We start from the raw sequence: 17,615 nt of genomic DNA, 5'->3' as shown, positions 1-17,615 counted from the left end.
TTGCATAGTTCCAAGCCTGATCAGAAAGAAGTATGGTAGCATATATATTGCCTCATAGATGGGTAATGAAGACTTAACCAACTTTTTCTCAGTTTTCTGAATCCTGTAATGGCAGGACAGTGGTGTTCTCCAAGGAGTGTGCTGTGTTTCATGTTATGACTGACTAAAATAGCATCAGTCATGTTTTCTGAGGAGAGGATCAGATACGTAGTTGGCATCATCTGGGAAATGGGGAGGTTAAATGGTAAATTTAAGTCTGACTATAGTAAAGACAGATGTTTCCTTACCCTTCAGGGATGGACTTACTATAGTCCAGATGGAAAGTGGGGGTTGGGAAATAAGATTGTTAGAGTGAGAGTCTGTGCCTCTGGAGGGTAGTACTGATGCTATGGTGTTTTCTAAAAGAAAGCTAGGAATCAGATGCAGCTTCCTGCTTCTTTATTTCTGTCAACCATACATCATTAGTTAGCTAATAAGACCAAGGGGTTCTCTTTTTCTCATGATTTCTGAATTTCCTCTCCAAGTGAACTCATCATTTGTGTGTGTGCTGTAGTATCTTTTGATTGTCAGTTATTTGCATGACAAGTTCTTATTCTATTACATCTTCATGTTGTTCAAATTGAATAGTCCTTATGAAGGGAAAGCTCAACACTAAAGTTTTGGTACATCTGAGTACATAGAAGAAGACTTGGCATGTTTTTCTGAGTTGTTCAGAGATATCAATGTTGGTTTTGAAGTCAATCTGTTGGACTTGCCAAAAACAAATGAAGCCATCAGTGTCTATGCAGGGAATGTCTTTATAACTTTTATAGTACAGCAGCAAGTATGTTAATTCTATGTGTATACCTTTGATGATTTTTTAGCAAAAAACCCAGACCACTTAACAAGGATTCTGGAAGTGGAAAGTTATTGATATTTTTAATTTGTTTTAGATTGCTGCCCGGGAGCTGAATATTTATTGTCATTTAGATCACAATTTTATGACAGCGAGTATACCTACCCACAGACTGTTTGTTCATGTTCGCCGCCTTGTGGCCAAAGGATACAAGGTTTGTTTTGGCTTTAACTTGTGGGGCATGGGAATTAGGATTTCTTCTAGAGGGAGAACATGTCTGGTAAGGTGGTAGGCAGAGGTTACTTGGTTTTAGAATTTGGCAATTTGAGAAATAAAAGTGTGTCCTAATTATTAGCATTATACCTTGATGATTGTTTAGTATTTGTAGTAGAATTTTATTTTTTCTTTTTGAAACAGGTCTTGTTATGTAATTGAAGCTTTCCTCACAACTTATTCTGTACTTCAGGCTGGCCTGATTACTTGAAATCCTTCTCCCTCAGCATCCTGAGTGCTGGGATTATAGATATATGCCACCAACCTGGTCCTAGAATTTTTAAACTCAGAATCAGAGTGTTTCTTAGTGATCTGTTCACATGTGTTAGCTTCTTGTCATTTTTTTTTTCCGTTTCTTTAATCAGTCTTGTGGCTTGAACTCAGGACCTGGGCACTGTTTCCGAGTTTTTTTGATCATCAAGGCTTCCACTTGAATCACAGCTCTACTTCTGGCTTTTTGATATTTAATTGGAGCTAATGGACTATCCTGCCTGTGTTGGCGTCAGACCACAATCCTTAGATCTCAGCCTTCTGAGTAGCCAGGATTATAGATGTGAGCTACTGGGTGCCCAACTTGTGACTTTTTTTTTTACTTAAATATTTCACCTGGACCCTGTGGACAAATATTTGCCTTAAATGTTTCTAAATTATTATTATTATTTTTTTTATTGTAAAGATACTATACAGAGGGTTACAGTTACATGAGTGAGGTAATGAGTACACTTCCTCTTGAACATTGTTACCCCCTCCATTGTTTTCCCCCTACCATCCCTAAATTATTTTTTAAACATTATAAAGTAAAATTTTAAGTGGCTTTCATCATATTTGCTATCAAATATATCTTATTTTGTTGAAGGTGGGAGTTGTGAAGCAAACCGAAACGGCAGCATTGAAGGCTGTTGGAGACAACAAAAGTTCACTCTTTGCCCGGAAATTGACTGCTCTTTATACAAAATCTACACTCATTGGAGAAGATATCCTTTTAGAATCTGATTTTCTTTCGCTTACATATTCCAAGAGCTCTGTTTTTTTTTTAAAAAACATTTATTATTATTATTATCTTTAAATACTTGTATAAAAAAGTTCCCATTCTACAAACAGTATATGAATACAAGGTGTCTGACAACATTGTCACCCATCGCTCCTAACCCATCTACTTTTCTTTTTTTTTAAAATTGAGATTAGGTGATTACATAAATTTCACAGTTTTGTGGTATAGTGATATTTAGTTAAAGTCACAAACACATTTTAACCTTCACAAGGCAAATTGTCATTATTAGGGTCTATAAAGTTTGTGAATTCTATGAGCTTTGAAAATACAGTTATTTCTTCTATATCAGGTGAGTTTACTTTTCTTTCCTTTTGCTTAGTGTAGGCTATTCCCTCTTTCCCTCTCATTTCTCCCTTCCCATCACTGTCTTTGGGTTGCTTAGTGCTTTTTCTTCTATGTCCAGTGCAGCTGATGGGCCCCTTTATTATATGTTGTTTGCATTTCCTTTACAGCCAGGGATGATGAACATTTTCTCATGTGTTTCTTTACCATTTTTCTTTTCTTTTCTTTCTTTTTTTTTTTTTTTGGTCGATCATGGGTCTTGAATTCTGGGGTGGGTGCTGTCCCTCGGCTCTTCAACTCAAGGCGAGGGCTCTACCACTTGAGCCACAGCGCCACTTCCTTCTTTACTATTTTTATCTCTTCTGAGAAATATCTCTTTTGCTCCCTTGCCCATTTAATGATTGCTTTGTTAGATTTGGGAGGGATTCGTTTCTTGAGTTCCCTGTATATAATGGATAGTAGACCCTTGTCTGATATATTGCTGGTAAATGTTTTTTCCCAATTAGTTGGCTTTCTTTCTAGTTTGGTTGCTATTTCTTTATCTGTGCAGAAACCTTTTATTTTAGGGTAGTCCCATTTATCGAGTCCCAAGGGCTCTGTTTTAAGATGATAGATTAAAAAAAAAATATTGTTCTTTCAGTGGGAAAATTTTGAGGTGGTAATGGAATGGCAGCTTCAGTCCATGGTTAGTGATTAGCCCCTTTCTTCTACTGAACATCTACAAGGATTGAAGATGGCTGGAAATACTGATTTTTAAATGTCATAGTAAAAGGAGAGCTCATCATATCCCAAGAGCAAGGAAGAGCGAGCCTGGTAAAAGGTGATGGCAGACTAGAGCTGTTTGAAATATCTTCCCTGGTATCATTGTGGGTCATGGTTACCTGCTTAAGGCCTATAAGCTCCTCAGAATCTTCCTAAAATGGGAACTAGAAAATAGCTTTTACTTCATTGAAAAGAAAACTGCAAAATTAGGAGTCTGTTAAATGCTTATAAGTTAGAATTTTTTTTTGTTAGCTTTATAAATAAATTTTGCTACTTGGGAAAAAAGATTGTGGGTACAGCTTTCTTATCTTGAAGAAACCCTAGAGTTCTTACTCAATGGCTGCCTTCAGATTTATCACCATTCATAAATTCATTGTGTTACAAATATAATTTAATGGTTAACCATTATCAATTTTATTAGTTTTTTTTCTTTTCCTTTTGAGGTAGGGTTTCTGTGTAGCCCAGATTGGCTTTGAACTTGGAATTCTCCTGCTCAGCTTCCTGAGTATCTGGGATTCCAGGTGTGTACCTCCACACCCAGTTTTTAAATCTAGTTGTATATAAAATAAAAGGAGAATGCATTTAAAATAACATAATGAAACTCTTTTTATAGCTAATAGGTTGAGTTTCATTATGCTATTTTATTTATTTTATTTTATTTATTTATTTATTTTATTTTATTCATGGAGCTTGAACTGTGGGCCTGGGCACTGTCCCTCAGCTCTTCAGCTCAAGGCTAGCACTCTCAATTGAGCCACAGCACCACTTCCGGTTTTCTGTTGGTTTATTGGAGATCAGAGTTTCATGGCTTTTCCTGGCCGGGATGGCTTTGAACCGAGATCCTCAGATCTCAGCCTCCTGAGTAGGTAGGATTACAGGCATGAGCCACAAGTGCCTGGCTCATTATGCTATTTTAACTGCATCAGCCTTAAAAGATACCCTGTGAAAGAAAGTTATTTCTTATGGCTTATTGCAAATTAGCTGACTAAGAAACTTGGTTAGCTTCTATTCAGATTCTAAGGATGTTTTCTATTAAGTGCCTAGATAGTACAGTGGCTCAAGCCTTTAATCCCAGCTGCTTGGGAGGCTCAGTTGGTGTTTGAGATTTGAGGTTAGCCTGGGCAAAAAAATCAAAGAGTGAGTTTTTGGGACTTCATCTTGATTAATGACTGAGTGGATTAGTGGGCTTCTTTCATCCCAGCTCTAGGACAAAGTCAATGGCTCGGGTGGTAGTATGTTTCTCTCATCCCTGTGATTCAGGGATGAACAAAGTGGGAAGATTTCAGTGCAAGTAGACCCAGACATAAAGTGAGCTTAAAATAATTAAAAAAAATTTAATGTAAGAAGAGACTAGCAGAGAAGCTCAAGTAGGAGAGTGCCTACCTAGCAAGCCCCTGAGTTCAATTCCCAGTAAACCTCCCACCCCGCCTCCCCAAAAAAAACAAAGAGAAAAGTAAACCTAAATAGCTATCACTCAGCGCACACTCAAACTACTAATAGTCCTATATTGATTTTACCTATGTAAGTACCTGGCAAACTTGATTTTTCTTTTGCCTGAGCTTGAGTCTCTTATTTGAAGTCTATCCCTTTCCTTGCTTACCTTTTGCTTCCATTTCTGATATCCAAGTTCTTAATGCCAAGCTGATTCTTTATGCCAGAGTGAGCTGTTATTCCTGAGAATTTGAGTAATGGACTTGTTTCATACATGTGTGCACATACATATGTCTGCATTTTACTTTTTTTTTTTTTTTTGGTTGGTCATGAGTCTTGAACTCTGGGCCTGGGCACTATTCCTCAGCAATTCAGCTTAAGGGGAGTACTCTACCACTTGAGTCACAGTGCTACTTCCTGTTTTCTGGTGGTTAATTGGAGATAAGAGTCTCATGGACTATGGACTTTCCTGCCTGGGCTGGCTTTGAACCAGGATCCTCAGATCTCAGCCTCCTGAGTAGCTAGGATTATAGGCATGAGCCACCGATGCCTGCCTGCATCTTACTTTTTATCATGTCTTTAATTCCCAATTTTTTGCTCTTTTGTTGCTTTAGGCACTTTAATGAATGAAATTAATTTGCAGTATTTGAGTGTGAATTAATTGCTTTGGCTTATATATATAATATACAAACACTACATTTTATAATACATAATGTATTTTGTAATATATAATACATATAAATATAATATGTAATATTATATATATATATATATATATATATATATGTTAACACCACATTTAAAAGTTGGGTTTATTCCTAGGATACAAGAATGATTCAATATACTATGACTGCAAATAGAATCTAGCAAATAAATAGATTCAAGGACAAAAATCCCACGATCATTTCAGTAGGTACAACAGCCAACATGCTTTCATGATAAATGCCTTAAAGAAATGGAATGGGAGGAACATACCTCAGAATAATAAAGGTTAAAATTTAGCATGTGTTTTTTTTTAACTTGTACTACATGTGAATCCTCTGGTCAAGCTAGATGACACTGTGAATGTTGATGAGATAATGACCGACACTTCCACTAATTATCTTCTGTGCATCTATGAAGATAAGGAGAATATTAAGGACAAAAAAAAGGGGAATGTCATTTTTGGCATTGTGGTAAGTACTTTGTAAGTGAGGAATGAATATGTTAAAGGTATTAGTAAACTTGATAAAAATGAGTCACTTTGGAAAAGTTTCATGAGTATGTGTGCATTAGGTAGAATCATATAAAATTGCTTGGGTTTGATATAAAAGAGTCTCCTCATAGGTTAATCTGATGATATATCGTGTGTGTGTGTGTGTGTGTGTGTGTGTGTGTGTGTGTGTGTGTGTGCATGTGTGTGTGTGTGTGTGTGTGTGTGTGCATGTGTGTGTGTGTGTGTGTGTGTGTGTGTGTGTGTGTGTGTGTGCGCGCGTGCCCTGGGGCTTGAACTGCCTGGGAATTATTGTTCCTTAGCTTCTGTTGCTCAAGGCTAGTGTTCTGCAGTGGAAGCACAGCTCCACCTTCTTTTTTGGTAGGTTATTGTAGGTAAGGATCTCATGGACTTTCCTGGCCAGGCTGGCTTCGGACTGAAGTCCTCAGATCTCAGCTTCTGAGTAGTTAGGACTATAGGCATGAGCCACTGGCACCTGACGATATGTATGTTTATGTGTATGTGTATGTGTTTTAAATTATTGTAACTATTTGATGTTCTCACAAATATAAAACAGGATAGCTACATATTTCTTAATATACTGAAAATGTGTTTCTCTTTATGTGCTTTACCAAAAAAAGTAACAGAAATGTGTATGAGATATCTAATGAGGTGTGCTTTATAGGAATTGTTCTAGGAAACTTTTTCTCATTATAATATTACCTGTTAAATCACTAGTTACAGTTTTTTCATATGGCTTCTTGGAGCTATAGAAGATCCAGATAATTTCAATCCATGTTCTCTAGAATTTTAAGAGTTGAAGGGAGATGTATTAAAACACAGCTATGTAGACAGTGTATAGGTAGAATAATAAAACACTACTTACCGCATGGATAGCAAAGGTTTTATAGATACCTTCTATGGGATAGAAATTAAACATGGAAGATCATGGGACTATTCTGTCCATAGATTCGGAGGAAGGGATACTTAAGGGATAATGATAATTGGCTAAAACAGACTGTTGTGTTCTTTATCACTCAGAGACCTTAACTAAGTAGTTTCTTTCTTTCTTTCTTTCTTTTTTTTGTTATTGTTGTGCTTGTACTGGGACTTAGATGAGCCTTCCACTCTCCCTTAGCTTTCTTGTTCAAGGCTAGAAACTTGAACTGTACCTCCATTTGTGGCTTTTTGCTTGGTAATTGGAGATAATCTTTCAGATTTGTCTGCTGGCTTTGAACTATGATCCTCAGATCTCAGCCTCCAGAGTAGCTAGGATTATAGGCGTGAGCCACTGGTGCCCAGCTTCTTCATTCTTCATTCTCTGCCATCCCTCTCATCCCTACTCACCCCCAGTTTTCCTGGTTTCATAGGATATGCATCGAATGTTATGACTGCATTCTCCCACCCCTGGCTTTTTATAATTTTACTTTTTACATATTAGAGATATAATTAAGTGTGCTTACTATTATTTTGGTGGTCAGGTGGTTAGGACTGTGTTCCTTTGTGATCATAATTGCTATTTGTGCAGTGCCTTATTTATGGGATATTCACCTTTATTCTTTTGACTTGATCCTTACAACAGCCCGGTTAGAAAGTAGCTGCTTTTTTTTCTCTTTGTGGAAGAAGAAACTGAGGCCCATTAGGGTGACATGTCATAGTTGTTCCACCAGGCGTATTAGTTAGCTTCAGGACTATACTTAGGTATCTCTGGAAAATTCCACAGTGTATTTTATACCTGACTCATAAGAGTATTGAAAAGCAGACAGGTCTTCAAACACTTTAGAAAATGTAGTATGGACTAGTGAGCAGATTGGCTTTACAAATCTTTCCAGCTGTCATTCAAAAAATGTCTGTTTTCTGTGATGTTATGTTTGTATCTGTTTTCAGGGAGTACAGCCTGCTACAGGTGAGATTGTGTTTGATAGCTTCCAGGACTCCGCTTCGCGATCAGAGCTGGAGACTCGCATATCCAGCCTGCAGCCTGTGGAGCTGCTGCTTCCGTCAGACTTGTCAGAGCAGACAGAGACACTCATCCACCGAGCCACTGCTGTTAGGTAAGCTGGGGAAGTGTGATGATTCCCAAACTAGATGAATTCCCAAACTGATACCTATGAAAGTTGTTAAAATAGTTTTTTATTTATGAAACTTATATGTCAACAGTGGGAATTAAAATGACCCACGTTGTCACTTTAATGTAGTGTTTATAAAAGCTGATTTTTTATTTTGTTTTTAAAAAATTAACATTTCATTATTATTATGATTATAAAGGTGATGTACACAGGGATTACAATTATATGAGTCGGGTTAGGAGTATATTTCCTTTTGAATAGTGTCTTCTGTTCCTCACTCTCTCCCACTCCCTCCCTCCTATCTCTATCCACGAGTTGTATGGTTCACTTTCATCAATGTCTAGTGAGCTTCCCTGCTGCACTTTTTTACCCATTTTCCCTTGAGTTCTGTGCCCTCCCCCCACTCTCCAGAAGATATGCATGTGAAAACACCGTACATAGAGAAAAAGAAGACAGAATCATCAAAAAATTAAAAAAAAAAAAAAAGAGAGATCTTGTTTCCATATCTTGGGGTTTGTTTTGACGTGTGTATTATTTTATATAAATATGAAGAGGCGCCTAGACATTGAGCCATTGTGTTTCTCTGTGAAGAGTGTCTATCCTCTTTTGGTCTCATTGGATCTAGAATCCTGTAAAATTTATCATAACCCAGTGTATTTTAGATCTAATTTACACATATCAGAGAACTTGAGCCATTTATCTCTGAGCTTGGCTTACCCACTTCACATGATTTGTTCTACTTCCATCCATTTCCCTGCAAAGGACATTATTTTATTCTTTCTAATGGCTGTTTAAAATTCCATTTTGTATAGGTACCACATTTTTTGGATTCACTTATATATTGTGTGGTATCTGGGCTGTTTCTTGGTCTTGGCTTTTGTAAGTAGTGTGTGAATGAACATGGATGTGCAGGTGTCTTTATCATATCCTGTATCATATCGTGATGTTCAGGGTAGATGCCCAGGAATGGTATGGTTCAATCTATGTTTAGTTTTTTGAGGAACCTCCAGACAGCTGTTTAGAATGGTTGTACTAGTTTACATTCCCACCATCTGTGCATTTCCCCCGCATCCCCACCAACATGTGTTGTTGAAATTCATACTGTTGGTCAATCTAACTGGGGTGTGATGGAATCCCAGAGTTGTTTTGATTTGCATTTCCATGGATGATGAGCATTTCCTTATGTGTTTCTTTGCCATTCTTTCTTCTTCTTCTGAGAAGTCTGTCCTTAGCTCTCTTGCCCATTTAATGATTGGTTTATTAGATTGGGAGGGGTTAGTTTCTTGAGCTTCTTGTATATAGTGGATATTAGGCCTTTGTCTGCTGGTAAAGATCTCTCCTAGTTTGTTGAATGTCTTTCTAGTTTTGTCCTTAGCTGTACAGAAACTTCTTATTTTGATGTAATCCCACTTGTCAAGTCTCTCCTATCTGTGGTGCCCCTGGGACTCTATTTAAAGGAGTTTATACCTATACCTACAAGTTCTAATGTTTCTCCTACTCTCTCTTGCAGTAGTTTCAAAGTTTCAGGTCTGACGTTGAGGTCTTTGATCCACTTTGAATTGATGTTAGTGCATGGTGACAAACACGGATCCACTTTTAGTTTCCTGCATGTGGATGCCTAGTTTTCCCAACACAACTATCGAAGAGGCTATTTTTTCCCCCACTATATGTCTTTGGCTCCCTTATCAAATATCAGATAACTATAAGTATATAGTTTTATTTCTGTGTCTAGATACTGATCTTTAAAGGACCTTAAGATATTATTTAGTCATATTATTCACAATTTACCTAAGTTTTTTGGAAATATTTATTGTTTCTTTCTTAGAAGGTTTATGTAATTTGAAAATACTTCATGCTATAAATCTTCCTTCAGGCCTGTGTCCAGTAGTTTTATTTACTAGGTTTATGTCATACTACTTACTTATGAAGTAGTGTGCTGGGTACTGGCCTATAGAGGAAGAAGTTGTAGTTATGAATTTGGGTTTTCAATCCAGTAGGATAAGTAAAGGTGCATATACCTGACTGGATTCACATATTCATTGTCCAGTGTGAGTGTGCACTGTTGGGAAGGGGCTAGTCTTTTACCTGGAGTGAGACTCACATAGTAGACTAGAGCTTGAGTGAAGAACACTGTGTCGAGTAAGGATTTGGGACTTTAGATCAGGTAGGGAATCCTATAAGAATTTTTATTTAGTTTGAAACATCACTTAGAAATTTAGACTAAATTATTAAGTGAAATTCCACATGTTTTTACTTAGACCTAAAAGTGTTTATTTGCATTTAAATTTAAATTCTGAGTACCTTTTGTAACTTGTCTTTCTGATGATAATGCTAATATATGTTCATTTAGGAGAGGTTAAGAGTTATAAAAATAAAGATAAAATAAATCCAATTCTGTAACCTAGAGATAGCTATATTTTACATAGTATTTCTTTATTCATTTGTCACTTTTTTCATTTTTAAACTTGGATTCATGTTGCAAAATCACTTGAATACTTTTTTTTTGGCTTAAAAATTTCATACACACACATACTATTTGTTGCTTAAAGAGGCTGTGTTTTCTTTAACATATATTTTGAGCCTCTTTGTGAAGAATCCTACACCTGTAGCTATATGTGTATTTCTGTGTTCTTGATTTTGATACATTGGTACATGTGTTTATGTTTGTGCCAATTCCATACTGATTATGTTACTATGGCTCTATAGTATAATTTGAAATCTGAAATTGTGATACCTCCAGAATACTCTTTTTGTTCAGGATTGCTTTGGCTCTTTGGAGTCTTTGTGCATCCATATGAATTTTAGCAATTTTTTTTCTTTCTGTGAATGGTATCATTTGACTTTTGATAGAAATTACATTGAATTTGTATATTGCTTTTGGTAATCACTTTTACTATTAATTTCATGAGTCTATGACCATGTGCGGTCTTTTCATCTTCTGTGTTAGCAGTTTCTTTCTTTAGTGTTTCAGTTATTATTGTAGAGTTCTTTAATCTCCTTGGTGAAAGCACATTTTTTTCTCTCTCTCTCTCTCAATTTATCTATTGTGGATGGGATTGTTTATAATTTCTTTGGTCAACATCTTCACTATTTGTATATAGAAAAGCTACCAATTGTTGTATGCTGACTTTGTATCCTACAGCTTTGTTGAGGGAATTTATCAGATCTGAGTTTTTGGTTTAGTCTTGCCTTTTTTTTTTTGGTCTGGTTGTGGGGCCTGAACTCTGTCCCTCAGCTCTTCAGCTCAAGGCTAGCACTCTACCACTTGAGCCACAGTGCCACTTCCGGGTTTTTTTTTTCTTCTGCTTATGTGGTACTGAGGAATCGAACCCAGGGCCTCATGCATGCAAGGCAAACGCTCTACCACTGAGCCACCTTCCCAGCCCTTTTTGGTTTAGTCTTTAGGGTATTTTAGGTATAGGTATATCATCTATATATAGAGATAATGTCTTTGTAAGTTTTCTTTTTGTACATTTTTTTTTCTATTTGACTCCCTTTTACTACATTCTCTTGCCTTATTGCTTTGGCTAGATATTCAAGCACTATACTGAATAAGAGTGGAGAGGGTAGGCACTCTTGTTCTTGAATTTAGAGGAAATGCTTTCAGCTTTTACCCATTTAGTATAATGTTGTCTATAGGTTTGTTATATCTAGGCTTACTTATGGTGAGGTATGTTGCTTCTATTGCTAGTATCTTTAGGGATCATGAAATTTTTATCATGAAGAGATGTTGAATTTTGTCAAAAGACCATCTGCATCTATTGAGATGATCATGTGATTTTTGTCTCTGCTTCTATTTAAAGACTGCATTGTATTTGTTAGCTTGCATATATTGAACCATCCTTATATTTCTGAGATGAACCCAACTTGATCACAGTGTATGCTATTTTTGTTTTTGTTTTTTTGGGTCTGGTCGTGGGGCCTGAACTCTGGGCTTGGGCGCTGTCCCTCAGCTCTTCAGCTCAAGGCTAGCGCTCTACCACTTGAGCCACAGCACCACTTCCGGCTTTTTTCTTTTTGCTTACATGGTGCTGAGGAATTGAACCCAGGGCCTCATGCATTGCAAGGCACGTGCTCTACCATTGAGCCACCTTCCCAGCCCCAGGTGTTTCTTCTTATAACATTAAAAATATTGACTCTATTTAAAAAATTTTAAAATCATTTTTTAAGGCAGATTTTGCTGTCTAGCCCAGACTGACATCAAATTTCAGATCCTCCTGCTGTGACTTCTCGAGTGCTAGGATTATAGATAGGCATCTACTTACCATGCAACAAGTGCCTTTTTAAAATTAAGTTTCAATGTGTTTATTTCTATGTGCTTTTAGTAGATTGTCTGGATCTATTAAATCTTTCAGGTTTCTGATAATATTCCATTATTTTATACTTAAAAAGGTCTCTTTCCATTCTAAAGGATTTTGTATGTTCATCCAAATTTTAGTCCATTTATTTTTCTTTAATGTATTTTTTTATACTTTTATTTCTGTGGAGTATCTACAGTTAATTTATATCTATGGGAAGCTGTTTAATGAGTTTATCAGCAATTTGAAATACTTATTTTTAGTGTTTAATTTTTAATGTACTTTATTTTACTGGGTGAGTAGAGGTCTTACCTTAATTTTTCTCTTGAATGATGGTGGTTCCACTTTAATATCCATTAAGCTATAACCTTTATCAACCTGAGATATAACTCTCAGACATCAGAAACAAAACAACAATAAAATCGCAGACCAATTTATCCAGGGGCATTGAGAATGTCTTTATTAGGTATGAATAGTATAGTGTTCCACAATTCTGTTCCATATTTACTGCCAGTAAGCATGATAGCACTTAATTTTCAAGTACAAATGTTGTTTGCTTTTGTCAATATCTTCTTGTTTGTTTTCAACATTGGTAGTTATTTTGTGTCTCAGAACATCTTTTCTTTTTTTCCCAGCAGAACACCTCAAGGTAAAAATAGTAATTTTTAGCCGGGCGCTGCTGGCTCACGCCTGTAATCCTAGCTACACAGGAGGCTGAGATCTGAGGATCGCGGTTCAAAGCCAGCCCGGGCAGGAGAAACTGTGAGACTCCTATCTCCAATAAACCACCAGAAAACCGGAAGTGGCGCTGTAGCTCAAGTGGTAGAGCGCTCGCCTTGAGCTGAAGAGCTGAGGGACAGCGCCCAGGCCCAGAGTTCAAGCCCCACGACCGACAAAAAAAAAAAAAATAGTAATTTTTTTCAGTTAACAGTTGATAGGTTATATTTTATTGATTTCAGAGATGACTGTGTTAAAGTTATTTGAGGAAGGGCCTATGAATGGCTTAGAATTACAGAATATCCTGAAGTGTTAGGTTTTAATATAATTTTTTTATTCTTAAGTTAACCACAAGAGGTCTCCAAAGCATTTTATATTCCATAAGATATAATTTAAGGACTGCTAAAACTTAACCTTTATTTTATTTCTCAAGATACAGATCATATTGTAGTGTAGGACAAGTATTACCAAAGATGATAGTAATTTAAAATTATTATTTCTAAACAATTACAGGCATAGTTTTTCTTTAATTGTATGCCTACACGAAATGTAATTTGAAGATTTCAGTCTGTATCCTAGTCTGTTATATTCGCTTACTAACTTTCCACTCATTGTTAAGACTATATATAGAGAGAAACAAATGGAAAACAAGAATTTTTGATCCTTGCATTAACTACAGGTAAGATTGTTTTAGCATAGAGATGTTGTATTTTTACCGGGGAGGAAAGCTATAGAAAGCAATAATTAGGTGAAAGTGTTATTAAATATTATTAGTTCTCAATGAAGCTGAGGTAAGCAAGGTGAACAGAGCAGATGATACTTAGTTTTGTGTTCAGAGAAATGGGAACATTCTAATCATTGACATAGATAGCTTTGTGCAGGAAGTAGGTGTGGATAGAGACTTTTGCTGGGTGGAAAAGCAATTGGTAGAAGGGAATTGTTGTGTGTGTGTGTGTGTGTGTGTGTGTGTGTGTGTGTGTGTGTGTGTGTGTGTGTGTGTGTGTGTGTGTGTATACAAAAATGGCATAAACTCTGAGGTACACAACTTGGACCTATTATAGAAGTGTGGAGACAGCAGATTCTCCTGACTGAGAGAAACTTTCATATTGAAAATTGAAGGAGGAAGTATCAGACAAGAAAAATGCAGGAAGGGGTCTGGACTCCCTATGGGAAGGAAGTGAAATTCTGGGCATGGTGGAAAAAACAAAAAACAAACAAACAAAAAAACCTAGGCGAATCTCTCCTGTACGTTACAGTTGATCATTTCTTATCTCTTATCCAGCTGTTGATCTGCTGGGTTTTCTGTTTTGGTTATTTCATTACTTCTAAAAATTTTGTTTGATGTTCAATTTCTTTGCAGAGAAATTTTTTCCCTTGCTGTGGCCATTTATCTTTCCATTTGTTTCAGGCATGCCTGTAATTACTGCCAGACCATTTTTACTATGTCTCCTCTGAAAGCTTTTGTCAGATAATTCTGACATTACTGTCATCTTGATCTTGGCATCTGCTGATTGTCGTTTTAATTCAGTTTGAGATCTTCCTGTTTCTTGGTGTAATGATTGAGTTTTGATCAAAACCTGCGCCTTTTCAATTACATTATAAGAAATGTTTTTATGTAAACTCTGTTTTAGTGTGGCTTTCTCTAGCACTGTCTTAGTAGAATGGAAGTGTGCTGCCTGGTATTAACAGGTGGAGATAGCAGTGTAGGGCCCCTATTTGGGCTCTCTTGTAACCTGAGGGGGCTGGGTGCCTTTTCTTGGAGATAGGGGTGGGAGTTCTAGCTCCTTGGGTTTCCACTTGGCCTTCTTTGACATGTCAGTCAGATAGGAAGAGGATCTTTATCACTGATCATGGGAGTTTAATTCTAGGTTCCTGATGTGATTTTCATTGACAATGTGGGGACTGAGGCCTTGTTACTGGCCAGCAGGAATGAGAGTCTTGGTTTTCTCCTTTTTCCTCTCTGACTGTCTTAACAAAGAGCCTTTCCCTTTGGCCTTCACTGGCGTGGAAGGAGGTGGTAACATAATTTTTCTGTAGCCTTTGAGTAGCGTCCAGGAGTTTTTGTCCAGAAGTTTTCTGTCTTTCTAAGCTGTCTTTTCCCCTGGTTGTTTATTTTTATTTTTTATTATTCTTTAAATTTACTTATTCATATTTTATTTTTTTTCTTAATACATATTTTTTATTGTAAAGATACTTTACAGAGGGGTTACAGTTACATGAGCAAGGTAATGAGTCCATTTCCTATCGAGCATTGTTACACCCTTATTTTTATTTTTATTTTGTCAGTCCTGGGGCTTGAACTCAAGGCCTGAGCGCTGTTCCTAAGCTCTACAGCTCAAAGCTAGTAGTGCTCTACCACTTGAGCCACAGTGCCACTCTGGTTTTTCCTGCTTATGTGGTGCTGAGGAATTGAACCCAGGGCCTCATGCATGCAAGGCAAGCGCTCTACTACTGAGCCACCTTCCCAGTCCTGGTTGTTTATTGAGGAACAACAGACATTGTAGTCTGTCTGTCTGTCTGTCTGTCTCTCCGTCTCTCCTCTCTGTCTCTGTCTCTCTCTTTTGCCAGTCCTGATGCTTGAATTCAAGTTCTGGATGCTGTCCCTGAGCTTTTGTGCCCAAGGCTGGCACTTTACCACTTGAGCCACAGCCCCACTTCCAGCTTTTTGTGGTTAATTGCAGGTAAGCGTCTCACAGACTTTCCTTCCTGAGCTGACTTCAAACTGTGATCCTTAGATCTAAGCCTTAGATCTAAGTAGCTAGGATTATAGGTAGCACTAATGTCTGGTGTGGGTCTGTTTTTGATTTGTGCCTATTGGCACACTTTTTTTTTTTTTTTTGGGTTGTTGGCTTCCTTAGCTCTAGCTCTGGGTCATATATGGTCAAGTAAATCTCGGGATCTTACTGTTGTATTCCTCAGATCCCTTTGTCTGCCTCTCAGAGTTCATTCCTGACCTCCAGTCAGGATCTTATTTTTGTAATTGCTGTATGTATAAATGAACTTTGCTTCCTTGATACTATTTTAATCTAATTAAAATATTAATGCTTTGGTTTATATTGATATGCCAGTGTGCAAATATGTACTTCAGGTAAATTGAGTTTTCTACAGGAGTATGATTTACACTACTTTTTATGTTTTTAGTAACACTTAAAAGTTTAAGCACATTAAAATATTTTTAAGAGCATCATCAGAAGAGAAAAAATTCTTATCTTATTGTTGTCAAATTAACCACCGAAGTATACAAAATGAAACCATCAAGCTTTGTCAGAGAGACCAGAAGGTGATTAAGTCATTTCCCTTTCTTGTAAATGTTACTCTTCTTTATTGTTCATGACAGTTAAACATCAAAGTTAAAGACCCATAGCATTTACCTCAATAGCAAGTAGATTCAGAGAGCCTAGTAAGGGCATGGATCATGCACAGAGCCCTAAGTGGAAAGGGAAATGCCCCAGAAGTAGAGAAGGTGACAAGTTGAGTTATTTAGGACTTTGGCCCCCACAGGTAACACTGAGTGGCACCTGGTTTACTTACTCACCTGAGAGAATTTGAAATGATTCACAGGTAAACACTTTTTACTTTCGTAGTTAAATATTTACTTGAGGTGTATTTAAAAGGTGTAATTACTGAATCAAAGCTGTGATTTCATAAATTTTTATGGTGTTGAAAGAGTCTTAAGTTGGTATTTTTGAGTTAAAAAATCTGAGTGAGTTTGACAGGAATCTGAGGTTGGAGTGATGTGTTTGTGAAGAGAGTGATGTTGGGGGGGGGAGGGGATGACTCTACTATGCTGGAGAACCTGAACGGGCAACATTTGTCACAAGTATTTGCTGCTTGATAAAGTTTACAGTTTCTATGTTTATTTGAATTAAATCTAGTAAATCTGGACAATTGGAGTTGTAGAAAAATATAGAGGAGGGGTTTGAGGCCTCGGTGAGAGGGCATATAAGCTTTTTGGGCTACTCTTTTCTTTAAATTGGCTTACTTTTCTTATTTTCTTATTTTTAATTTTCCTATTTATTTATATTGTTTTCAGTACATTCTAATAGATTAAATTCCTTTCTTTCTTTTTTTTATTCCCAAGGAAGGTCTCAGTGTTGGCAGGTGTTTTTAGTAGATTCTCAACTTACTAAAACATTCTCTGAGTTGCATCTCTGAGTTGCATATTATATATTCATTCATTTCTTCCTCCTTGAGAACATTTATTGGGTGCCAGCTGGCTGTGTATTAGGTTTTAGGTGATAAAGGTACAGAAATGAGTAAAATTCTTACCTGCTAGGTACTTATAGGGAAGAAGTAGTCACAGGAAAATGGTAGTGATGGAAATTCACCATTTAGCTGGGCATGGTAGAGCAATACCAGTAATCCCAGCACTTAGACAGCCAAGGCAAGAGGATCATGAGTTCAAGGACAAGTTGGGCTACATAGAGAAATGCTGTCCAAAAAACCAAAATATAAACAACAGCAAGAACAGGAAAAAAAAAAATCACTCCTGTGGTCCATGGGAACATCAGATTTCCCCAAAGTAGTTGGGTGAACATTCTTGTGAGTTTTCTAGAAATGATGCTGGGACCCTGGAGGCCTAGAGAAAGAGCTTTCTGTGAAACAGGCAGTGGCGATGTCAGCTGTGTCGTAAGATCTGTGTCTCCCATAGCTGTTGTGACCTGGCACATAGCAGGTACTTAACAAATGCCGGGAAAATTACTGG

General features: G+C 37.0%; 1 protein-coding gene across 5 annotated transcripts in view; it reads left to right on the top strand.

The window, feature by feature from the left end:
- Nucleotides 1-17,615, top strand: part of Msh3 (mutS homolog 3) — a 155,138-nt gene that overhangs the window by 8,170 nt on the left and 129,353 nt on the right. For all 5 annotated transcript variants that reach the window (XM_042690870.1, XM_042690869.1, XM_042690871.1 and 2 more), the window contains 4 exons: nucleotides 933-1,049; nucleotides 1,965-2,082; nucleotides 5,664-5,809; nucleotides 7,714-7,880. In XM_042690870.1, coding sequence (XP_042546804.1) covers nucleotides 933-1,049; nucleotides 1,965-2,082; nucleotides 5,664-5,809; nucleotides 7,714-7,880 — 548 coding nt within the window. The remainder of the gene's footprint in view (nucleotides 1-932; nucleotides 1,050-1,964; nucleotides 2,083-5,663; nucleotides 5,810-7,713; nucleotides 7,881-17,615) is intronic.

This window comes from Dipodomys spectabilis, unplaced genomic scaffold (assembly GCF_019054845.1).
Source record: "Dipodomys spectabilis isolate Male_0828 unplaced genomic scaffold, ASM1905484v1 ptg000140l, whole genome shotgun sequence".
In the NCBI taxonomy this organism is placed as follows: domain Eukaryota; kingdom Metazoa; phylum Chordata; class Mammalia; order Rodentia; family Heteromyidae; genus Dipodomys; species Dipodomys spectabilis.
Note: the sequence above shows the minus strand (reverse complement) of the source record. Positions and strands in the feature narration are given on the sequence as shown.